We start from the raw sequence: 26,227 nt of genomic DNA on the forward strand, positions 1-26,227 counted from the left end.
ACAGCATAGGAGGCACTTTGATGCAGCATGGCAGAGTGGTTGCATATGAGAGTAGAGTTCTCAAAGATGCTGAATTGTACTTGCAGACATACGAGAAGGAAATGTTAGCAGTGATACATGCTTTGACCACATGGAAACATTACCTTCTTGGAGCTGATTTTTATGTGCAGATAGATCATCAGTCACTTAGATATTTTCTCACACAGAAAATTATCTGAAAAGCACATGAGATGGGCTAACTTCCTCTCAATGTTTCATTTTCAAATTGTACATGTGCCGGGTAACAAAAATGTCGTGGCTGATGCACTTTCCAGGAAACCACAGCCTGAAGCAGTCTCCAAGAAACCCAGTGTTTCAGCAATGAGCATTGCTTACAACAATGTGTTAGATCTCATGAAAGATCAATATGTTAATGATGCTGATTTTTCAACTATTTATGATCAGCTTTCTGATGGTCAAAGGCATGATCACTATATGTTGAAAGAGGGTTTCACTTTGATGCATGGATGACTCGGTGTCACTGATCAGATGCGACAGAAAGTCATAATGGAAAGTCATGCTCCTCCATATGCAGGACATAAGGGAATTACAGCAACAATTACAGCAGTGGAGCAATACTTTTATCGGCCATCTTTGAGGAAAGATGTGGAAGAATATGTGAGAACATGCATGGTTTGTTAGAAAGTAAAGTTTGACAGGCAGAAGGCACCTGGGTTGTTACACCCTTTGCCAATTCCCGATAGACCATGGCAAAGCATAGCTATGGATTTTGTGCTTGATCTTCCACGTACTCCTACTCGACATGATGGATTGTGGACAATAATTTGCAGGTTTAGCAAACAAGCCCACTTTGTGCCAGTAAGAAAGAAAATTACAGCAGATCAAATGGCCAAATTGTTTCTGTAGCATGTCTTCAAGTATCATGGGATGCCTGAATCCATAATCAATGATAGAGATCCAAGGATGACCAGCCTCTTTTGGAGAGGGCTGTTTGAAAATATGGGCACTACGCTGAATTTTTCGTCATCTTTTCACCCTCAGTTTGATGGACAATCGGAGCAGGAAAACTCTACCATCTTGGATATGTTTAAATGCTATGTCCCAGACCACAAAAGCAAATGGGAGCATTATTTACCTTTGCTGGAATATGCTTACAATAATACGGTGCACACATCCACACGTAAAGCACCTTTTAAAATAGTGGAAGGTGCCAGGAAGATACCTCCCATTTTGCATACAAAAGAGAAAATCTTCGAAGCTGATCATTTTGTGGAAAGCCTTGAAGAGGCTTACAAGAAGATCAAATATGCCTTGCAAAGAAGTCAGGACAAGCAAAAAAGAGCAGCAGATAAGCATTGCAGGAAATTGGTATTCACAGAAGGTGATTGGGTTTTGCTGCATTTTCAGAAGGCAAGGCTGAAAAATAAGAAAGGCAAGGAAAGGTTGTACACAAAGCTGAACATGTGTTACTATGGTCCTTTCCAGGTTTCTAAAAAGATAAACGAGGTAGCTTACAGGCTGAAGTTGCCTCCGCATTGGAAGATACATAATGCCTTTCATGTGAGCTTGTTAAAGCTATATCATGGAGATATTCCCGAGGATTTACCTGATGAGGTGCAACCTGAAGTGGAAGAACAAGATGAACTTCTAGTCCCAAAGCAGATTCTGGCACACAGAGATAGAAAGCTCAAGGGTAAAGTTATCCGTCGCTACTTGATAAAATTTCAAAATTACCCATCACTTGATGCGAAATGGATGGAGAAAGGTGTGAACTAGCAAATTCACCTGGGATATTGCAGCTTTACCTTGATGCTTTCCAGTTAGAGCCGACTGCGGTCCGGGCTCCTACAAGTAGTTCAGCAGAGCGAGCGTCTGGAACACTACCTGGTGTTCGAGAGGGGGGTAGCACCTCCACTCCCTCAGTACAGATGGGCTCACCGATAAAAGTCGTTGATACTGGCAAGTGCTGTGGCCACATGTGAAGGACCGGCCACCCCCCCTGCATATGAGAAACCCAGATCTCCAACACTGCCTCTGTGAGAGTCTCATCCGTGTATAAGGAGTCGGGGATCCTGATACTGTGAGACCGTCCTCTCAGATGAGGCTCTGAGATGGACAAAATTACCGGAAAATGGTCTGAAGTGGAAACACCAGGTGCAATGCAAACTGTCCCCCCTCTATCAAGAGCCCAGTCACCCACATAGAATCTGTCAATCCGAGCATGGATAGGCATCTGTACCCTATGGTTCGACCAGGAAAACAAAAGTGACTGAGACTGAATAAGAAATGCATCATCTGACCAAACATCTCTTCCACTGAACCTGAACAAGAAGGCATCCCAGGCTGCGTGATTTCATGAGGTCGCTTGATGACACTGTATGTTTCATTCGAGATACTGAGCTGACAATATTTCTACTGTCAGACTTCATGATATTGATGCATCTTGACTATTGATCGCCGAGGATCACATAGATTTTGAGCAGTGTATATGGATGGATGCATGCCTCTCCTAGCCATAATTTCACTGTCTCTGTATACTATAGCTGCGGCTTTCTTGTTGACTCTTTCATGCTATATTTCATGCTTACTCCTGTGTTTTGGGGCAGCAAACTGTGGTTTGCTGTTTCAAGAGAGGGGTATGTCAGGGGGGCGTGAAATTCTAAGTACTTTAATGTACTACAAGACCGTGACAACTTTGGTTTTAAAAGTCCAAGCATGGGCTTAATAATGTGTAATTAAACGCGGCATGGTGCCTAGCACATAAGCGTAATTAATCCCTAGGCCCAAAGGCATTCCAAGGAATTAAAAGAGTGGTTATTGGGAAATGATGATGTGGCATTTTTAATGGGCCCATTAGAGCGCCATGTACCTTCAGTGGCCCCCCCTAGAGTTCCAGGTGGCTCTAGTGCCTTCTACATGCTCCTTTGCCAATCCTGAACCTTCCTGGGCCTTCTAAACTTCACATGTGTGATTTTCTCTCTCATCTTCTCCCTTTGTTGAGATTTTGGACTGGTTTTTCAGCCTCCTTCAGCTGAATTCCGTTTTTCTTCATAACTCCTCACCTATTTGGATTCCTCGACTTCCGTTTGGCCCGATGGTTTCCCCTCTCCCTCCCCTTCGTAGTGATATGCTTTTCCCTCCGTGCGTTTGGTAAACGGGCAGAGCTGAGCACTTCTTTTGCTAGCCAAATTTACAAAAGTGGCTTTTTCTGGACCTTTCTGCTTCTACCACCTCCTAGGCCTCTCCTCTTGCAAAGCTACAGCTTTCTGTTGAATTTCGAGTGGTCCCACGCGCTGGTTGACTGGTTTTTCTCAGTTTTGGAGGACTTTCCGGCAATGAAACTTCTCCAAAACCTTCTCAATGCATTCCTCTCTGAAGCACGCTTCTTTTGAGTCCAAGAACTCCCATTTCTTCACGACAGAAGTGCTTCTTTTCGCATTTTTCAGTGGAATTCTTGCTGGTCGGCTCTTGTAAATGCTCTTTCTTCATGCCTTTGCACTCCTCTTTGGCTGAGAATGCAATTGGGCATTGGCTACTATGTCCTCTTGGTAATTGAGGACTTGGTTCGAGTTTTCAAGACTTGGTGAGTTGTGATTTTGCTGCTGCAATTTCTTTTTGCCATAAGCTATTGGTTAGCCTCGTGTGCCGCCTCTTTCTTGGCTCACAGGTGCCCAGGCAGTGCTACATGAGTCATTCTTTGGTTGGGTACTTTGTTTATTTTGGAGCTTTGAAAAGCTTTGTGAATACCATCTGGAAGCCACTCAAAGAGAGTGCAGTTGGGGTGCAGTGTGATTGCATCTGAACAGCCAATGGAATTGCACTCGGAAAAGAGAATGCCTTTGGGTTGAGCCTATGGGTTAAGTACACTTATGTGATGGTGTTCTATGCTTGAAAGCCTTGCGAAGGCTTAGTGAATTGGGGCTGCGTGCTCAATTGCAGGGAAGGACTCCCAGATGCAACTTGTAATCATTTCATTGTGAAATATAAAGAAATACCGAAAGGGGCGCCACGGTGTTTGGGGCCAATCGGGTGCACTTGTCTATGTTTGTTGAGCAGGGGCATTCTAGTCTCCATCCCTGTTTCAGTGGTTTTGTTTGTGAACAAATGGGTAAATGCCAAATGGTGATCATGCAATGGTTAATGGTTGTGATATATGCTTTGTGAGCTGTAAATAAGTGCTGAAGTGATTAAAGGTTTAGTTCCACTGCCCTCTGAGTGATTAGAGGCCGGTTTCATTGACCTAGTCATGGAAATGGATTAGTCATGATAGTGGACCGAAGCCACTCCCCTCCAAGTAGAGACAGTGGTGGCATCCCCATATCTCATAATAGGCTATGCAAATACAGAGAAAATGCTCCTCTGTCTCAACCGCCCTCAACGTACAGAGCATGCAAATCCTCTGTTCTTTAGGTAGAGAGAGAGAGAGAGAGAAAGAGAGAGAGAGAGAGAGAGAGAGAAGTTAGAGAGAGAGTGTGTGAAGAGTGACAAGGAATGTCAAGGATGTCAAGTGATGAGGATGTCAAGGGTGATTCCACGTTAGAAGAGAGTATGAGGAAACCTAGAGAGAAAGAACGAAAGAAAGAAAGGTGTACTAACGTCTTCAGGAGACCTCGCGGGTATATGAGACAAGAAACAAGATATATGTAACCCATATAAGCCACTTTGGGCTGAAGCAAAGGGCTCACTAAGGCCCTTGCTAAGTACTAAGTGCTAAAATGCAAATGTGCAAAAAGCTACTACAAAACACAGTAGGAAAAAACAGGAGCAATCAACAGCTAAGCGCCAAAGCTCCAAGTACATGTAGAGGCTCTATATAACCCGGCTCCCTAGTAGTCCTCTGATGTGATGCAAAGAGCTCACGTATCCGTGTCTATCAGGCTGTCTCCCGCGGTGGCGAGGGACGCGCTCTCCTGGATCTCTGTATCCGATGGGCTACATCTAAAGTAATGCCTCGTCTCTAACGGTCTCCTCTGAGGAGGGCTGAGATAGGTCAAACCTCAATCATGCATGCTCTGGTCGTCCCACATGTCATGTGTGGTCTCCGTGTCTCCCGTCTAGCCACATCGTGGTGACGGGCCTCACTGCTGATCCATAATGCTCTCATCTCCTCGAGCTCCTCCCCCACAATCTCACATTTGGTGCTGGCTCAGATGCGTAAAAAACAGTGACGCATGTCTATGCTCGGTCTAGCTCGGTGTCCTAAGGCATCGACTGTAGCTGATCTCTGGCCTGCCGCACAAGGGAATCTCTGTGTCTCCGCATCTCAATCAAGTAGAGCCCAATGCAAACCTGGTCGGGGAAATGTATCAGTCGAGTGAGTGGTCTGAAGCCAAGGATCTCCTGAAAGAGACAGTGGTATCGCCCTCGGATCTCATAATAGGCCGGACAAACAGATAGAAAATGCTCCTCTGTCTCGATCTCCCCCATCGTGCATAGTCTGCAGACCTACTACTCTCTAGCCACTCTCCCAACCTTGATCCGCAACTAGTGGGACGAGACTCGTATCTGTGCGATAGCAATCCGCAAGGCGTGTGAGACTCTCCTATCCTCAAGGTACTAGGGCCTGATGATGAGACCACACTCCGATATCCTTAGAAAGTGGTCATGATAGAACTGGGTCTTGATAGGAACTCCTGATCCCCCCCCCCAAGCTCGAGATGTGTGAAGCTGGAGAAAGTCTAACCGTATGATACAGTTAATCTCATTATGTGGAAGGAGCTCCAGTGGTGCATCCAAGCTGTACTGAAAGGGGGGGAGCCTATCCATCTGGATACCGTGGCTATCAAACCAACTGGACACCCACGCATACCATGATGTATCAAAGCCTCTCTCTGCCATGCGTCGAGATGAGTCCCAGTCTCGGTAATCTCCACTGAGGTAGGGCCCAAACTCTGTGGACAAACGTCACGGTCTGGAAGAGGGCGTCCACCTGGACAGGTGTCATGGCGAACTCTGCCTGCATGATCTGATGGGGGATTGAAGGCTTACTCCGGATCATCCTAGACCCCATGATCACATGTAGCCTCTCAAATCCCTTCCAGTCAGTAGCTGAAAGGTCACTCCCACAAAAAGGTGCTACATACATGGCAGTTAGTCTCACGAGAGTGTCAAAAAGTTAGCCCTTCGTAGGTGGATCCTGGAAATGCGCCTGGAAGCACTGTCTCTCTAATCGGGTCAGGCCTCCCTTCCCTCGTGTGGGTCGTGCTTTGGCGGCATCAGTAATTGTGAAGCTTGGTCCCGTAAATACTGCCCCTAGGTACGTGTAGGACTGCACTATCTCCACTGGCTCCCCACGGTGAGTGAAACTATGTCAACGTCGCTCCCAGTGTGCACTTGCCTTCAGTTTGTCATTCTCATCTTTAAGGGCAGCCACCTGGGCTTCTAAAATCTCAATCTGAGAGGCCAGATGACTAGTTTTTTCACCTAGAGCACAATTCATGTCCTGCAACATTATACCTTTTTCACATGTCCATTTGGTTTGCATCTCCTCTTGCCATTTCTTCATTTCATCTTGCATTTGGGCTCAGAGGTTTGAGAGCTCGTCTCCTCTGGTCCCTCTCAGCTTCTTGCATAGGCATTCAATTTCAGTATTTTGTATCTTGCATACTTCCTTGAGTGTTGATATGCAAGCCTTGACACTCCGGTCTTCTATCTTCTCCACCTTCGTCCAAATGAGGCTATACTTCGGGTCCTTCTCCCCTCTTCTTTTCTGATCGGGTGATCTCTCTTTTGTCCCCCATTCTATAAGCATAGGCTCCCCATCGGGTAACAAAGGTGGTCTTTGACTGATCCTGCTCTCACACTCTAACTTGGTTGTAGAGCTGTTGTACCCATCCATGAAGGAGTATATAGCATGACCAGCCACTGTCCCTAACACCCTCTCCGTCAAAGGGAGGAGAAACCGATCTCATCTTCTGGCAGCAATAGTCAACACACCACCAGAGCTTACCTGTCGTTTTTTTGGGTACAATTACAATTCCACTGACCCAATCAGAGTAGTCCATTTTTTGAATATCAACTTGCATTTCCTTACCATAGTTCGGATGCATGCCGTATGGTCTTTTAATCACTGGGTCTGCATTAGAGAACAAGTCTATGCCGTGCTCCATCAACTCAATCGGGACCCCCTTGAGATCCTTATATGACCATCCAAATATTCTTGGAAAAAACCAGTTAATGCAGCAAGAAGATAATCATGCTCCCAAAACCCAACTAGCTATCTTCAGATGTAGAGGTTGGTCCTCCGTCCCGATGTTGAGGTACTGCTAGTTCTGTGCATGATCAACCTCACGCATAGTTGTGGATGTGGGGTTCCTTGTCTCTCCTACTCCCAATACTTCATGTGCCGGACTATCTTCAAGGGAAAAGTCCCGCTCCACCTCTTGAAACCAAGACCGTGGAAAAGTGTTTGCCCAACCTGCTACGAGATTCGGGGACGCTACCACTGTCTCTACCTAGAGGGGAGTGGCTTCGGTCCTTTGTCACGACTGATCCATTTCCATGACCAGGCCTATATCATGCTTTCTCTGATGGAGATGCGGCAACACAGGGAGGCACTTCTATGACCGATCAGAGAGCAGCAGGGGATGGTCAAACCACTACAAGACATAGAGCGTGATCGGGCACAACAGCACATCACAGACTTCTATACATTTGAGTCAGCCGCCGGACACAGTGGAGTGGAGGAAGAGGAGCTAGCCAATACGAGAGCAGTCTGGATGAGTAGCCGGCACAGTACCACCGAGAGAGGGGCGCAGAGACCACGTGCGACAGAGAGCCCCCAGAGTACACTCTATTGAGGTCCGACTTATCACAGCTTTCCTCAGGGGAGACCGACAGAGACGAGGGTTTACTCTAGACATAGCCCAAAGAGTCCAAAGAGCGAGGAGACCGCGCCCCCCACCGTAGCATGAGACAGCTCGACAGATATAGATACGAGACATTTTCGCAGCCCACCAAAGAGCCATCACTGTACCAGGCTTCGGTTTCGTCCCAGCGCCTGGATAGATTGATCGATATGATTACGATTATGATTATGATTCTATTAGCATAGACTAGCACTCAGCAAGGGTCCTAGCGTACCCTTTGCTTCAGCCCACTGAGGCTTGTATGAGTTCGCTTTTTTGTGCACTTTGTCCCATAGGCCCGCAAGGTCTCCCATGGACATTAATCTCTACTCTCACTCTCTCTCTCTCTCTCTCTCTCTCTCTCTGTCACACACACACACACACACTCTTTTTTTTAAGTAATATCCAGTGCAGTATATTTATATGCTCATAAATTTACATGATGGGAGGTCTCCGAAATGGAGAGTATCCCAAAGATCAGAAACATAAAAAGAAAAGCTCTATGCAAGAAGCTTCCATGTCACCCTCATGGCAGGCATCATATAAGGATTGCCGCAATGAGGCTCAGAAAGATTCATATGACTTGTGAATCTGCCGACCCAAGTATGCCAAATTATGCTCACTCCAGATTGTCCAAAGAGCCCAATATCTCACCCAAGAGAGAAATAGTGAGTATTGAGACAAAGACCTCATAAATCTGCCAAAGAGCCAGAAATGTTTCCCAAATCTGTGACTCGGGAAACGGAGCCGAAGATGATCTAAAATTCTCCCGAGGAGGTTCCTAGAAGACGGGCAGTGCCAAAGCAAATGAAGAACAGTCTTTGAAGGAGCCTGACATCTTAAACATGTGGATGGTGCAATGCGACGTTTGGCAAGTGTGACTCCCACTGACAATGTGCCTGTTATACATCTCCAAAGAAAAAGTCTTTGTTTCAATGGCATTTTACACTTCCATAATATCACCATGAGAGGGGCTTCCTTATATGCCACAGAGAATTAGCATATTGCTGAATCCATGGAGTAGGCTGAAGAAGCCTGTAGGCTTTGATGGAGGTCAAGGCAGGAAGAGGAACAGGATGAGTGCATGTATCAGAGGGTTGCAATTGCCAATCCATAAGCCTGTCTGTGTCAGCCACAGGAGGAACAAGTAGAAAAGGATGTAACAAATCAGCAATTTTCTTCCATACAGACCTATGGTGTATTCCCAATGCATAGGCAGCAGTGGCTTGAGGAAAAGATAAGACATAGCCCTGATCATCTACCACATCATGTATGTATCTAATTCCCAATTTCATGAGATTGTATGCCCGAACAGGTTCCTGTAATGCGAGTGGAATGTCAAAGATGGCACTCCAATGAATACTTTCTTTCCTCATTGAGTTTGTCCCCGAGCAATTATCAGGAGCCCATTTGACCTTAGAAAGTACTTGTTTCCAGTCAAGTATTAGAGCAGTAGAGAAAGGACAGCCAGGTATCTTCCCTACAAATCTCCCAATGACAACCTCCCAATGATCAGTAGTCCAATGACCATAAGCACAAGTCCTCATGTTGACACACATGGATGCTATCATACAAGTCCATGGCTGTTGTTGGCGGAAAAAAGTATGGAGCATAGTCGCCTTCCTTGCAAGTACATGATATCTTATATTCAGGACATTAAGTCCACCATGCATCCTAGGAGAGCACACCATTTCCATCTTCATCAGTCTCAATGCTTTCACAGCAGTTTTTGTCCTCCATAACATCTCCATAGCTTGAGACATAAAGGCTGAAATATCCCTGGAGGACCAATGCAGCAAAGGCAAATAGAACTGGACATAGGACATTACAATCGACTGTACTATTCTGAGCCTGACATGAAGAGGCCAAGTAGAAATTTTCCAGTATTCCAGTTTATGTTGAAGTCTTTGGAGGATCCATTTTAGCTGCTGCTTCCTGGTGATATGCCATCCTATAGGATATCCCAAATGCCTGACTACATCTTTGGAATGCACCACCAGACCTAGCCAAAGAATAGAATGCCAGTCACATTGTTTCAGGGGAAGTAATTTAGATTTGTGAAAATTGACATGCAATCCCGCTGCCAAACCATACAATGAAAGAGGGGTCATAAGCATGTGAATTTCCCGGGGGGAATTCTATGGCATAAAGAAGGAATCATCAGCATATGCTTGTGCCAAAAAAGATGCAGCCCCAGGGATTTTAAGACCAGTCATCTGTCCTGTGTTTGTAAGATGATCAAGATACATTAAAAGGGGATGGGTCGCAATGGCATAGAAGAGAGCACTAAGAGGGCATCCCTGTCTAACTGATCTACCCAATGTCCATGACCGAGATAGATGACCCCCAAGAATGCACTGAGAAGTAGAGCCAGAATAAAGCCAGTAAATTGCATTTGCTATCTTGGGACCAAAGCCCAACTTTGTCATGATTTGAGAGATAAAATCCCATTGAACAGTGTCAAATGCCTTAGCAATATCTACCTGCAATATGAGCACATCTTGATGTGAATACTTAGCATATTCAATTGCAGTCAAGGCATTGGATATATTGTCATGGATTTGTCTTCGCGGCACAAACCCATACTGATGAGGATGAAGTCCCGCATCCAGTATCCTATGAAGCCTATGCACAATCATTTTAGCAATGAGTTTGTAAATTACAGGCATCAAAGTAATAGGACTCCAATCTGACATATGGTCACACAGATGTTTTTTGGGCACAAGTTTGACAATGCCATGCTTCCAAGAGTGCGGCAACTGATTTTCTTGCCAGGCAACATTGATCATTTGCAAGAGGACTTCTTTCAAATCATCCCAAAAAGAAATATAAAATTCCACCGTAAGGCCATCCCAACCAGGGGACTTGTATTTGCTGAGGTGGAACAATGCATTATCAAGTTCTGTGTCAGTAAAAGGTCTCTCCAAGATAAGAGCATCATCCATTTCCACTATTCCAGAAACATATTGAAGGAATTCAGTCCTAGCATCAGTCATTTGATTTGATGGGGAACCAAGAGCGGAGAACAATTTCTAGAAGTAATTTTGGCATTCATCTTGGAGATCAGAGAAAGAGTGTGTCCAAGAGCTATCGAGCTCCCTTACCCTTAGACATGAGTTTTTCTTTCGAGTAGCATGCAAGCCCTGGAAAAAGCCTTTTGATGAGCAGCCCTTATCCATGAGGGGCTTCATTCTTGCCCTGATCTGCCATTTGTTGCAATTTCCTCTGATCATTAACAGTCAATTTAATCTGAGCATGTGATAGGGTATCATTTTCTGAATCAGAGAGAGGCCTTAACTGAGAAAATTCAGTCAATTGTTGTGCTGTCCTTTTTGCCCATTTAACCTCATTCCTCCATTTAGTCATATGCCAGTTGCCATACTCCCTAATGACATTCTGCATACGAGAGACAAAACTGTCCCAAGCATAATTCATGTCCTCCCGGGCATGCAAAGGCAAGGGATGAATTGCAAGTCTAATCATTTGCTGAAAATAGTGATGCCGGAAATAAGCCTGATTAACATGCAATAATCTACTGGAAAGGGGTGGCAAATCATCTAGAGGCATGCCAAGCTGCAAATTCATCCACAATGGGGCATGATCTGACAAGCCCAATGAGAAATCTATAAAGAGATGAGGGCTAAAATCTGCAAATTGTTGTGGGTAAAACAAATACCATCTGCCAAGCCTTGCCCAGTATGTTGGAAGTGCATTATGATGAAAAGTATATCCAGCCACTGACCCTTGGAGAAGCAGCCATAAATCTTCAGCCTGCAAGAAAGAAGCATGCTATCCCATTTCTGCCTTTCCAATGATAGCATATGAGATCTTGAAGTGGTGTTATCTCTTGGTAGAGGGGAATTATTAAAATCTCCACAGATGAATGCATTGGATCTCCATGGATATCTGCATAAAGAATCCCATAATGAAGCCCTCATGGCAGAGGTCTGGGAAGCATAAACTGATGCAAACTCAAGAATATCACCATTGACATTACATTGTATGACCATCCATCTGCCACTGCTGTCATTGAAGGCTAACTAAGGTTTCAGCTCATGTCTAACCAGTATGCGTACACCTGAGTAGGTAGTGGTACCAGCATAATATATATCATAACCGCCAAAATAATCATGATGACCAACCATGGAGTGTTGATTATGTTCTTGCAAACAAACAATATCTGGCTGCATTTTATGTACATAATTCCATAAAAGCCTCCACTTGGAGACATTGCAGAGGCTCTGTACATTATATGTAAAGCACTTAAGTGTTTGGGGCATGAGAGAGGTATATACAAGAAAGTACCAGAATAAAACAAGACATCAAAGAGGCAAAGCCTCTGCCTGCATGGGCTGCATTCCTTCATGATCCATGAAAGACACAGCATTTTCCCCTTCTTCTGAATCACATATGGGGATGCCCTTCTTTAGTACCCCCACCCAATTTTGAAGGATAGGAGCTGAAGTAGAAGCCTGTCCGGGTGAGGGAGAAGAAGCATCCCATTGACGAGATTGAAGGGGGCGTTGCTTCAATACAACCACCTTCTTAGGTCGTTGAAAACCATCCTGATCAATCCCTGCAGATTCCTTCATCTTCTCTTTTCCTTTATCTTTTTCCTTTCCAGCAAGTGACTGCACTTGATTGATTGGTTTGGCATTCTTTGCTCCATTTCTATTTGCTGTCTTAGCTTGCAAATTCTCATTCATTTCCCGTGTTTGGGGCGGCAAGGCATTGGGAGGAGGCTGATGCAGAACCATTAGGCATTCAGAGGCTAGATGCCCAAACTTGTGGCAGGCAAAACAAGCTCCTGCAAACACGCCCCACTTCAATTCAAAATACTATTTTCCCAATTGCACTCCCTCAACTTCCACTGCAATAGAAGGAGGGGTGGGTGTATCAGTGTCCCAGAGAATGCATAACCTGTTACGGTTTCCCATGGGCCGTGGAGGACAAATGACCTGTCCCAAAGAAGCAACCAGGCCACGCAACTCTTCACGCATATAGTCCGAGAAGTTAACAACCTCAACCCATACAGGACAATGATGTCGTATAAGACTTTGATAATCCTTGTTTGGGGACCAGGGCATAGCAATGTACCATCTGCTTCCCATAAAACAGGGGAGAGAACTCAAGAAGCCTCTGTTGCATGAAGCATCTGATAAATGCACCTCATAGAAGCCTCTGGAAGCAAAATACACTCCCTTTTTAAAAACTATTTGAGGTTAGGCTATGAGTTTATAGGCACGTCACAAAAAAAAAATTGAGTCTTCAAAATGAACCAGATTCTGATTAAGTTTCTCAAAGACCAGCTAATTATTGGATGCATCCCTTGATACAAACACCTTGTAAAAAACTGAGCAACATCTTGGATTTCCACGTATTCATAAAATTTTCCATAAGGTAACCAATCAAAAAAAAAAAACCAATCTTTTAAAAAAAGTATCCAGAATCCATGCTGGTCGAAAGGTTTAACTGAGAACTCATCTTCAGGTGCAGTCAAAGACAATCACAAAAGGGCAAACTTATGAATTATGCCCCTGCAAAGTTGCTACTTCTTGACAATCTTCAAGAAAAGAAGAGAGCTGGTTACCTTCAACTGCTGCTAAAAAGTTTCCTAGTTCTTTCCTTGCTGTGCCTCTTCGTGAATATGCCTTAACATATCGGTCATCTAAAGCAATAGCTTCTGTACAATCTACTTCAGCTTCGTTAAACCTGGCCCCAATACAAATTTCATAAAACCTGTGTTAAAGATAGACACACCATTATTTACCTTAGACTTAGGTTGAGACTTCCAGAAGATTATTGGCAGACCTCCTTATCTTCATAAATGCCATAGCTCTATTTGCAAATGCCACAGCAGATGGTTGCAAGGCTATGCTTCGAGAATAACAATCAATAGCTTGAACAAACTTTTTCTCTTTGAAATACTTATTACCCTGCCGAAAAAAAGGATGTTGTCAAAAGAAATTCTCAAAAAACAAAGCCAACATGAAGGAGCTCATTTCTTTCCATGAAATGAAGGATTTCATTTGTCTTGCTGATGCTTGATGTGGGAATAATACAGACAGTGTAACATATCCTCACCAATTCTTTCTCTGAAGTTGCATCTGGAAAGGACTCTGATGATTTAAAAGCACCGGAGAGCTTATCTATGGTGCCCAAACCTGCCAATCCTTGATCTGCCTGAGGGATGGGCTTAGGGACAGGAGCCTGTCTTGTACCTCCTATCTGATTCTGCATGTTTGCACTGAGTTGAGTCTTCTTCCCAGTTACCTTTCCAGATCTTAACTTAGTTACATCGTCTGCATCTGCTTCTCTGAGTGCAGTTTCCTACCAAACACCAAACATTTAATAGACTCTTGAAGACATTGTAGCTCTGAACTGCCCCCATGCAAATCCCCTTCATATATATCTTCAAAATAAAGTTCATGGCTCTTACAACTTATGATTGCAAAACATATCAAGCATCCTTTACTAGAAACAAACACAACATTAAGTGAAAATCTACCACATCAAATTTGTCCCATTTATTATGGTAATCATAGGTGTGTCTTGTGGCTGTTGTAGATGTGCTTTCTACATTCATCCTTTCACTCAAGGCTGCTGTTTTTGTTGGCAGTTTGGTTGTTGAAGACATTCTGTCAGCATGCCCTCGAATGGGTGGAATTTTCTGCACTTCAAAGCAATGTATGATGAGCAAGTGAAATCCTGGCTTGAGAGACTTAACAGGCATAATTGCTCAATGGTCGTCATTGAAATATTTTGCCTTAGGAGACCAAAGGTATGATCCAAAGAAAACCATCGCAATCAAAACATAGGATAGTACCGAGACTTCTTCATGTTCAGATCCGATCTTGAGTTTCTTATCTTTTTCCTTTACTCGATGTTCCCACTGTTTCAAATCTTTCAAAAACTCTTGCATCTCCTGCACAGACAGTAAAAACGAAAACTGTGTCAAAAGAATACTCAAATATTTTCAGTTCGCTGAATAGACGACCACGCACTCATGCTGTACAACTGCAGTTTTCAATCTTAGGTAGTTACCCCACATGATTACAAACAATCACTGCATCACATATAGCAAGGATTCTTTAGTAAGGCATGCCTAAACACTTCATGATGGTTCTCACACACATTCGCTCATATCTGCATACTCATACAAATCTATATTAGTCAGGAGATGAAGTTCACTCATGCTGAATGCTAGTAGCTCTAGCATGTCCATGAAGTTGTCTATTTGTACTCACATTCTTCCCAGTTTCACTCAAGGCATCCTTGTAGAATACACTTTTTAATCAGCAGATAGTTTGATCTGAAAATCCCCATAACACAGATAGGCTTGCTTGAATGGCCCATCAAAGAGGACATTCTCCAGCAAGGCATCTTCCTCAATTGATTCTCCCAAACTAGATTTCTGCAATAATCCACCTTTTACCAAGATTCTTGAAGTTCCTCCTTTGAGGGGTCTATCAATCACCCTCATCTCTGGACCTATCTTTCACACTCCCTCAAATTAATTAGCATGGAGAGGTGTATGGCATGTTCTTTGTGTAAGACTAGCTGAAGGAGGGAGAGAAAATCAGGCGAGTAAGAAGAGGAAGGGGGCGCAGGAAAGAGAGAAGAAGCTGGTTTAGTTGGAGAGAAAGCACTAGGGTTGAGAGAGAGCACTTGATTATTATCTGAAAATTGCAGTGAATGTGGTAATTTATTCCAAGATGCTGTGGCAAATGGACCCTAGGCCTTGTAAGGTACTAGACATGGGCATCAATACACATATAATGGTGGTGTTATTCTATATATGACACGCGGATGTATCATGCCACATGGCAAACATACACAGCCACAAGCTAAGATACCCTATATCTATAACCCTGAATCCCAAACAACAAAAAGGAGCATTCTACAACTATCCACAGAATGAGCTCTACCTATTTATGGCAACAATAGAAGCTGCTAATGTATTATGTTACAGAGAGAACAGTTGTCCTCAAAACAAGAACCTAAGATGATAAAACAAAGAAGGGTTGCAGCCATAGGAATCAGTAAGCTTCCCTGAGTAGATGAACAGCAGCTGTGATCTGAATAGGATGCAATTCTGCGCAATAATCCCCAATGACAGCTTCCATAAATTCCACAATAACCCCACTCCTCAAAATGAGTTCTCTGAAACCCAGAATCTTCTTAGATGTATACTGAAGTTGACCTGCATCTTCCATGGATAACGCTCTTCATTGGCATATGTGTTAGGCCCCTTTGTGTCTATTGGGCAGTGAGACATGGACAACATTAACTATTCTGGATGTAGGTGCCAGTTTCAAATCATAGGCTACAGGTCGAGCCATCTTATCACCCTTTAAGGTGCCAGCTTCAGATCATAGGTATATGTCGAGCCCACCTTATTCCCCTTTAAGGCGAATGATACCTATGGACTAGTTTAGGATTACTACTTCCTTTGAGTGCTTCATATGTGTACGCTCGGGCAACATATTCGATACAAGCATGGCCAGCTCAGAAGCATCTAGCATACGACCAACCACTACTAATGGATCCCTGATTACCTTCACAATTATCAAGTGCTCCTGAACAAGATCTCCTTATTAGCATTGTGAACAATTGGTTCTAGAATAAAAGAATCCTTGCCACATTTTTTGTTTCATACGTATCTCAAAGGATTGTCCAAGCTTCAACGGCAATATCCTCCCATTCTTCCTCTGCACCCAGGTCTGCAGGCTGAATGACTTCACCTAAGGTATCCAAAGCTTGGACTTCAGTTCCATACCTGTAATGACCTTCCAAATCTTCCTAGCCATCAAATGGCTCCGTACTTTCACCTTCCAAATAGGATAAATAGGTCCATCCAGCTTGCCATTCTCCACTAAGTTTAAAATAGGCATGTGTAAAGCCATACACCTGAAGAACTAGAAAGACGATACTAACGAACGATGAAACTCAATGTCATAGGACTTCTGGATCTGATGCCATGTTGGATAACCCAGAGGCATGACAAGTTTATTATGGATTTACCACCAAAGCAGAAAATACTACCCCAATCACTATCACTCAAGTTCATACCAAGAGAAGATGTGTATAAAGAGGTATTGCAAACTTTAACACCCACAGATCTTAAGAGATGTTCTCAGCAAGCAGGCAGCAAAACACCCTGTGTATAAAGCTCCACAAAGCAGTGACAATACAAAGTACAAGATACCTGCAAGCGGTATCTCACATCTGCATCCAAAGATACTGTCAGATGTGTCCCCCGAATTGGGTGTGGATCTGATCCTGCACCTGCTGGTCCTTCTCCTTCTACTGCATGCTTGCTCTAAGGTTCATTGGCTGAGTGGACACACCTGAACTGCTCTGAGATTGCTTGTCAACCAATGGGCCCTTTTATAGGTGAGGCTGATGCCCCCACCCTCTTGGAAAAGGCTGACCAGCAGCCAGCTCTGGCCGACCCTGACTTGCTGCTGACCCCTCCTGTAGACTCCACTGACCTGTCAAAATAGGCTGCTGACCAGCCTCTGCTAACCAACTGTCTTGGGCTATATAATCTCCTTCCAAACCCACTCAGTTGGAACACTCATACTCTCAACAAATGACTACAATAGGAGATTCACCACCCAGCCACAGCAGATCAAGCAAGAGTCACCATACTAGACCTGCCACCCTTAAACCCAATGGTCACTTCCTATAAATGCACTGGTCCACTTAGGACACTTAGTACACCTAAGACTTAGGACTAGTAATAATTGTCCTAACTTCCTAACTAGGCACTAGCCAGCCTTTAAGCCACTTAAGCCCGCCATTAGGCTACTGAAGCCTAGCAACTACCACTGTCTTATTCCTATCTTCCTGAAACAAGGCCTTCCTCAAGGGGTAATGTTGCACCATACTATCATTGATGTGGCATTTCCTCCCCCTTAAGAAGAGTTCATGTCCTCGGCAACAATGTTAAGAAACCACCTAACAAGACTGCTTACACTTTCCCAAGTAGCGTTCTCTTCAAAACCATCCTTCCACTTCGCTAAATATTCTTGAATAGCTATATGGCTCATTGACATCCAAATCCTTTCCAGCTCATGTGGAAGCACTGAATGTTTAATAAGTCTACAAGAAGCTGTTTTCGTCAAGCCACTAACATGAAATGCTTGATGCAATCTACAATCCTTCTAGTAAGACTAACTTGTAAGCAGGCTCACTAATCCTCTGAACTATTGAATATGGACCACAATATCTTAAAGGCAAACTAGGACATTCATCAGTCTTTTGAATTTGAGAGGACTCGGTTACTCTCAACTGAACTTTCTTCATCTTCTTTGAATCCCACTTTTCCCTAAGTGGATTGACATAACTTTCAGCTCTATCTTGAGCTTTTGTAATACTTTCCTAGGCATGCTTCAACTCTAATGCTTTGGAAAATGTATTTAGCCACTTGTACCCTTTCTCCCTCAAGCCCCGAGGATGGTGGAGTGCTAGGCTGAAATCCATACATAGGCTATAGCTTATAGTTGAATGCTTTGTACTATTATATATACCTTTGTAAGACTAGAATAAGTCCAATCATACAAATTTAGAAAATTTGTTGTTCTAAAGATCAAAAATCTACAAAGAAAATAAAAGAGAAAATGAAAGAGAAGAAAAAAGAGGTAAACAAAAACTTTTATGAAAAGCGAAAGGAAGACATACTTAGCAAGCAAAGCAACACTTATGTCGTCATCAGTGCCCAAGCATAAGCAACTATACTGGGTTTCTAAAGACCCGCGGAGTCTCTTGGGCAAACCCAGTGCTTACTAAAATACGTCAAATAAACAAAAGAGAATGAAAACAAGAAATAAAGAAGAAACGAAGCAGGTGACTTAAGCAAAAATAAACAAGCAAGTCAAGAAACAAAAACTTCCAAAAAACTCTCTCTCTCTCTCCGCAGGATCTTGTTACATAGGGGACGTACTCGCCGCTTCATCTCCAGACGATCCAGGATGATGGTAGCTTTTCGGAGGAGACTTACTCATGGAGATCTCGCCCCACCAGCCACTCACCTCACTTTTGCTCAGATTTGTACTCTCATAGCAGGAGGCAGAGTCGATGGACAGGATTTCCAGTATTATTTTGGTTCTCAGACTCCGTGATACATGGACTTGTATCTTTGCATTGACATATTGTACTCATCCCCCCATTTTGCACCCAGGGGCGGTTTCCTTGCATCTAGCTTACTTTGTATTTAGGCTCGGATTTGACAGTATGTACTTTCACTTGCATTGTATTGCGTAGCACTTAGATGATATTCGACGATGCCTCTTCTTTGTGGCACGTTGATTTTGTGCTATCTTGTACGCAGAGTTCTTGATGTCCCATGGGCCCATTTTGGCCTTTAGTGGACAATAATACACTTTCTTTCTTTCTTTCTTTCTCTCTCTCTCTCTCTCTCTCTCTCTCTCTCTCTCTCTCTCTCTTATTTAAAACATAAAAAGTTAAATGGCACCAAACTCCGAAATTTCAAGATATACCTCCCAAACGCCGTTTACTAAAATGAGCACACAACGTATCTTCGGAAGTTTGATTGGTAAGTTTCATCCAAACATCCATTGTGGATCATCAAACATGCTCATATTCAACTTAGTTTCCAACTCATGAAAGACAACCCCCAACAATGGCTATCAAACTTATTGTGCCTGTCACTAACATTACAAATAGGTCAACCATATAACCTGAAAACTCCTTCGACAAACATCTTGCCAAACTCGAGGGTTTTCACATTTTTTAAAGATGCAAAGAAATGATTACCCATTCAGAGTCATTACTTCTATGTGTCCTTGATAAATCAACAATACGCCCAAAGACATTCTCCCTTATTAACTTGACTAAACAATGTAGTCTTGGACATCCTATTCAAACCAGTCCAAAAGACTTAACAATGTAGTCTTGGACATCCTATTCAAACCAGTCCAAAAGATCAATATTAATGCCTTAGATGGGTTGACACTCTCCTTTTTCATTGCTTTTTGGTACATGATTGGGGACCATGTTACATCAACCCTATAGGGCGTTTGGGACTCTGATTGACTTACAGATGGTCTTATTTCAAAGGGGGGTTGCAAAAATTTGCTTTCCCAATCAAGACCAATCACTCTTTTAGGCACATTTTATGAGATTTTAGCCAAGCTATCAATTTGCATTTGCAGTCCATTCTTCTAGATTCACGATACACCAATGGGATTTGTGCATGCCTGATGCATTTTTTGTAGCATTTTCTCTTTTTGGGAGGCTCGGATTCGGCTATGCACATTGGCCAGAGACTAGCCATTCTCTTTGGATTTCAACAAAGCTTATGAAAGAGTAGATTGGGGTTTTTTTGGAGGGTACCCGTCTACTCTTTCGCTTTTCACATGCTTGGATCAAAAGGGTTTCTCCTTTGTACCCTTTGTACAGATCAGCCCACAGCCAAGTGCTTACCAAAAGGAATGGGGAGAAAGAAAGAAAGAGAGAAAGTTTATTAAAGTCTTCGGAAGACCGATGGGTCTATGAGACTGTAAAAAACCTGGTACAAACGAGCTCAGATTTCGAGATCAGTCCAACAAGGATGCCCTCTTGCCCCTTTCCTGTATTTGTTTGTGGCTGGGGCCCTTTGTAGGCTTTGCAGCCTCCCCAAAGTTGGCCAACTTGCTTACAAACTAGCCGACTGGGTCTGTGAGCCAGCCAATTGCCCACAGACTCGGCCAACCCAGTATGTGGCTTTCCTGCCCTACAGACCCGGATCTGGGGCGTATTTAGGTCCCTGCAGTCGTTTTTTATGGGCTGGCACCGGTGCCTTCTGCAGGCCCTACTCCAGCCCTGCTGCAAGCTCCAGATGCTGCTATACTGCCTGTTGTACCAGTCTAGCTACTTGCTACTACTAGTAGAAAGAACTCCACGACCCGCTCACAAACAAAGGACAGCTCAAAGCTTGGCCATCTCCAATGAGCTATGGAAAGTGCTGCAGTCTCGGCTGCTGAAGCTGCTGTAAACGAGGGGGATTCGAATGGACTTTGCTTATTGCTTTACTACACTCTTTCATGTAGCTCTTGAATGAAGCAAGCTCTTGTTAAACAGTAGCTCTGCATTGGAATCCGTGATGAAGACAAATGATCAAACAGGGGCTTTGATAACAATGTGAGACTTCCCGAGACGTATCGAGGGATCTTCTTGCATTTTCCACCCAGCCACGGGTTCTCCAGCCAGTTCCCCTTCCTTATATGAGGTCTGCTTCTCAAGGCCTCCTCCTAAGTTGGTTTCTCCCTCCGAAATGCTCCCCCATCCCCAATTGTTGCCACTTGGCTTCCTTCTTTCGTGCCATGTGTCCCACAAGGGACCCTTCCATTAAAGCCCTCTCATAGGCTTCCTTTTGCACCTCCTCATTAATGCCTAAGCCTAGGAATCAACCTAGACCCCAGCACTCTAAGCCCCACTAATGCAAGCGCTAGCAAGCACTCATGGTTTCCCACCTTACCACAACAAAACCTTAAGATTCCATGATTATGGTTGACATAACGTCACTGTCTTAGGAAATTGCAAAACAATTAGAAAGTGAACTTAGAATTGGAAATTGCAAAACAATTCAAAAGTGAACTCTTACAATGCTAATAGTGCAGTGGAGGGAAGTAGAGGGTCAAGACCTTCCAAGTAGAGACGGGTAGTTTTCATGGTGAAGGCATTCACAGAGCCTTCTACATGTTGGCTGACGAAGTTGGTGTCACTAACTCCAATGAGATTGTAGAGCTAACAGAGACACCTGACTTGGAGGGCTTCATGGTGGTCCAGTTGCATGATGTTGAGAGGTGGGTGGTAGACCCAACTGAAGACTTTGTGTCAGAGACTAAGGAGCCACCAAAACATGAGAGTTTGGCGATAGCCTTAATGGAATCAAGGTTAAGCCTTGAGTGGAGTTCAATTAGAGGTCAATCCCAGAGGCTGTTGGACCCAATTCCAAAGTTTCTCGACACCTATTTGATGGAGAGGGGTAGCCATAAGGATCTGTCTATTCTGATGGATTGATTTGAGGTTGCGGATGGTGCCAGATATTGGATGCGATGAAAGAGAACCTCAATACTTGGTGCTTGGCGAGATTCATGCTGTTCCTAGTCTCTGCAGGGGCAAAATTGGATAGTCATCTATATCACTTGGAGGATGGCGTGATCATCTATGGAGTGCGAGTGATGGTGACCTGTGGATGAACCTGATGGCGGTACCAGGGCATCTAGCAGATTCCATTGGGTTCATGACTTTGTTTAGTGGTGCTGCATATGGGCGGTGCTGTGATAATAGTACTTGTGATCCAGATTGGCTCAAGTTGTTTGTGATGGTGCAGAGCAATTCCCAGAGGACCTGGTTCATGATTGGATGGAGCATGCAATGATCGTGTGCCACATCATCGTGAAGCAGCACCTAGAGGTGCAAGAATTGTGGCTGATTGGACAAGCATGGAGGACATCTCCGACTTGTTCTGGAGAGTTCTCCCACACAAGTTGAACTCATTTGGTGGAGTGTAGGGAGGGGTTACTAGGATATGAGGGTCACTGCCCCATGTGATCTCAAGTATAAGGGGCAAGGCATCTGCAAGAACTGGGGGCACAGAGAGACGCCATGTGGGCAGAGCTGCCACATGGCCTTCATCGGTAGCCCCAAGTTCCAAAGCTGAAGTGCCTTTTATAGACACAAAGAGGGGCCAGGTCTTGGGGCAGACCAGCCCCAGACCTGGTCAGCCATCTATAGACCCTGGTCGCCCAAGATACAGACCTGATCAGCCATCTACTACCAGATCTGATCAGCCATCTATAGACCCTGGTCGGCCTGGATACAAACCAGGTCGGCGTACTCCAGAGGGCCTAGTCGGCCAGACCTAGAGGCGGCAGACCTGCCGGTCATTGTATGCATCCAGCCAACAGGAGTTGAGCTCTCCCAACAGCCACTGAAGCCCCTCAGATTAGGGCACGAGGCACGTGTAGGAGAGCAGCAGCACTGTATCTTTTTTGGTAACACAGCAGACCAGCAAAGTGTGAGGTTCATGCAGGGTAGCTTTTAGCAAGCCAGCCGCGAATATTCTGACAACGCATCCTGTCTATGTTCAATTGTTACCATTCACAACTTGCCAACCACGATAGTTTACACAAGCTGCACATGGTGTTCTTTACAAGATGCCTATTCAGAACCAATTATTTAAACAAATGCACAAATGCAAAACATAATCAAAACCATTCTCACAAAAAGAAAAACCCAAAATAGAAAATTCTTAATTGAGAAACACAATTGAAAGGAGGTCCCATAGTCTTCAGCAAATCTTCAAAACTAAGACCATAAGTACGTGGGAAGACAACATATGAACAACACAAGGCAAGGAACAAAATGCAATATACGAGAGTGTTTTCACGAATCTGCTTCTGGGCATCAAAAGCCATAGCTGGAACTTGGAAGTTGCTCAGATTTTTTTGGTTTAGATTTCAATTTGCTTCATTTGCTGCCATCCTGTTGCAGGTAAACAGAAGAAGACTGCGTTAGCACCTGCACATTTCAATGAAGTGGTATTAAACAATCTATACAATCCACTTCTAGAAACAAGATAAACTCCAAATGCTTCAGGAGGCAGATAGAAGTTCCATAGTATAAAGCTAATTTAATCTAATGAGGCTCAAAGATCAGATGGAGCAGACTGATGATGTTGCGTACATGCTCTCTTGCCCACCCTCCACAGATGTCAATGCAAGATGGAGATTGTCTAGAACATGCTCTCCCAAATCAATCACATACATTTTGGAGGAAAGAAACTTTGTATAGCTTGCTAGCTACCAACTCTAACAGGTTAACAGCTATACAAAAGCTGTATTCATAGTTACAAAACTACAATCGATAAGATAGAAACCATATCAATTCCCATGCCAAAGTTCCCCTGTATTTAACAAGGCAACCCCATTTCTTCATGTGCAAGTCCCATGTATCCCAAAAGGCAACCCCACCTCTATACTCATTCATGTATTCAAATCTCTCTCTCTCTCTCTCTCTCTCTCTCTCTCTCTCATAGTTCCACCCTGAGGATGTACATATGACATGATCCGGCAGCACCGCAGGATGATCTTACACAGAGGCCGTACCCGTCGCTTTATTTCTAGACGACGGAGGATGATGGCAGATTTTCGGAGGAGATTGCTCCATGGAGACTTGGCACCGCCAGCAGCCCACTTGACACTTGCCCAGATCTTCACACTCATGGCAGGAGGCATGGTCGATGGCCATGACTTCCATCATTTCTTTGGATCACAGACCCCTTAGGGAAGACGATGTTCCTCATATTTCATATTTTACATTTTGTATCTAAGCATTTTTGGTACTCTATTTCATTTCATTTTGTATCTAGGATTTTTGTAGCCATTTTTGGCATCTTAGCTGTATTACGATGAGGCCACCTAGTTGGCGCATCGTTGATGATGTATTTTCCTTTCGGATGATTTCGTGTCCCATAGGCCATGTATGGCCTTCCGTGGACCTTTAATAAAATTTCTTTCTTTCTTTCTCTCTCTCTCTCTCTCTCTCTCTCTCTCTCTCTCTCTCATCATATGCCTACAAGAGTTGGGATACGATCAGTCACCAGTGTCAAAAGGGCGTGATTTTTGGTGCATGCACGTTGGCCTGCATGTAGGCAGAACCCTGGGAAAACAAGGGGCGAGGTCAAGGGTTACTCGATGTGCTAGAACCCCTAGCATTATTGCTTTGGGGGTAAATGAAAGGTCTAGGGCCAAGAGGGGCCCAAAGAACCTTAGAGTTAAGGTTGGCCATTGGTGGGCCTTTAAAATAGAGGGGGCCTAGGGGCAAATGAGGCCCTTGGGGCAACCCAAGGCACGGGCTGACATGTAGCAAGCACATGCAGTCCCCTTTTTGGAAAAGAAGGCCAAGGAAGGCCTTGGGCAGAAATTGGACCGGAAAAAGGGTGCAGGGGATATATCACAGAAAATATAGAGACCTCACGGGAGCTAGCACCTACAGAGATGTGGCCATACGAAGGTACGGAAGGGTATGAATGAAGATGTACGGCTGTGTACGGAGCACTGAGCATTGCTTGTACGGCTGTGTATGGGACTTTACGTGCTGCTGGTACGGCTGTGTACGGAGCAATAAATGCTGCTGACAGGGGTGCGACTATTGTGCGGGCTGCCATAAGTACGGTCTGCTACACGTGAGGGTTGCCACACGTACGGCTGTGTGTTTACTGCCCTTTGTACGAGATATGCAGAGACTGTTTCACCAGTTATACTGACAGAATATGCTGAGGTGAACGCGTTGTTTCAGTCAGATGCTCACGGGCTGCTTCCAATTCTTCGTCAGTGTTTTTGTTAGATGACCATGAACAGCTCTGGGTGAGCTGGCTGGTCATACAGGGACTTTCACTTTATCTACAAATTGTTAGTGAAGGGCTAGCAGATCCCATTGGCACTCTTGTCGAGTGGGGACATTTCAGCAGGTGGTCATCCCTTTGTCTCAGGCCCTTTTGGTGGTCATCCCTTTGTCTCAGGCTCTTGTGGTGTTGGCTGAGTAGATATGCCTTTCTCACTGCAGTGAGCAGGTGGGTGTACAAGTGGGCACATGAAGCATTTGCAGGGGACTGTGTGACCAAGTCTTGGCTACTAGAAAGAGTCCTAAGCTGAGTACAAGTGTTTTGAAGAAGCCTAGTTGGCAGGATGATTCACAATGAATGCTTGCAGAGGTTGTTCGTGCTTCTGATCACTGTGGGCAGTTCAGTGATGATTTAACCCATTGTTTGGGTATTCTAGTGAGTCGGTGGACACTTGCGATTGTCTAAGAAGCGTGTGGCCTTGTGTGGGCTGCTAGTAAATGCTCTCGGGTTAAATACAGGTGTTTGCGCTGAGTATGGATGCCTATGGTCACATGGATGTGAGAGCAGAGCCTCACAGGGCTAATGTTTGTGATACTGATGCCTACTAAGAGTGGGAAGAAACTGAATGCCAGTGAGTTTGTACTCATTGTGTATCCTATTTGCTGGCTTTGGTAAGTAACATGATGTTTTTGGTTTCTCTAGGAGATGGGTCACATGCAGGCAGTAGGCAGATGGCACATCTTTGTTACAGCCTTATTGCTGAGTAGGCAGGTGTCGGGAATCCATGCTTGGAATAAGAAGTATCCTTGGAACCCCATGAGGGATGGTACAGGTGTGACTACCATAGTGTTTGCTGTGTTGTGATGCTAGATCTCTTTTGGGAAACAAGTTGTTGTATTAGGATATGTGCGACCCATAGGGTGAGAGACTATTGGTCATGGCAATCCTGGACAGTGGAGAAAGCTTTGGTGTGCTTTCTTTCTTTGCTTTGAGCAGATAGATAACTTTTTGGGCACTAATGACA

The 26,227-nt window shown here is 44.2% G+C and overlaps 1 protein-coding gene across 7 annotated transcripts in view; it reads right to left on the bottom strand.

The window, feature by feature from the left end:
• The window catches only part of LOC147901967 (uncharacterized), a 96,732-nt gene that overhangs the window by 56,562 nt on the left and 13,943 nt on the right, over positions 1-26,227 (bottom strand). For 6 of the 7 annotated variants that reach the window (XM_087374587.1, XM_087374588.1, XM_087374593.1 and 3 more), the window contains 6 exons: positions 23,234-23,342; positions 14,674-14,772; positions 14,356-14,517; positions 13,932-14,177; positions 13,659-13,783; positions 13,438-13,559 (listed from right to left, as the gene is read on the bottom strand). In XM_087374587.1, the coding sequence (XP_087230713.1) occupies positions 13,438-13,559; positions 13,659-13,783; positions 13,932-14,177; positions 14,356-14,517; positions 14,674-14,772; positions 23,234-23,275 (796 nt within the window). In that variant the 5' untranslated portion in view covers positions 23,276-23,342. The remainder of the gene's footprint in view (positions 1-13,437; positions 13,560-13,658; positions 13,784-13,931; positions 14,178-14,355; positions 14,518-14,673; positions 14,773-23,233; positions 23,343-26,227) is intronic. The other variant, XM_087374592.1, reaches the window with a different exon arrangement.

The sequence above is a fragment of the Dipteris shenzhenensis genome, chromosome 5, assembly GCF_047967505.1.
Source record: "Dipteris shenzhenensis isolate YYH24624 ecotype China chromosome 5, Dip_SZ_1.0, whole genome shotgun sequence".
NCBI lineage: Eukaryota > Viridiplantae > Streptophyta > Polypodiopsida > Gleicheniales > Dipteridaceae > Dipteris > Dipteris shenzhenensis.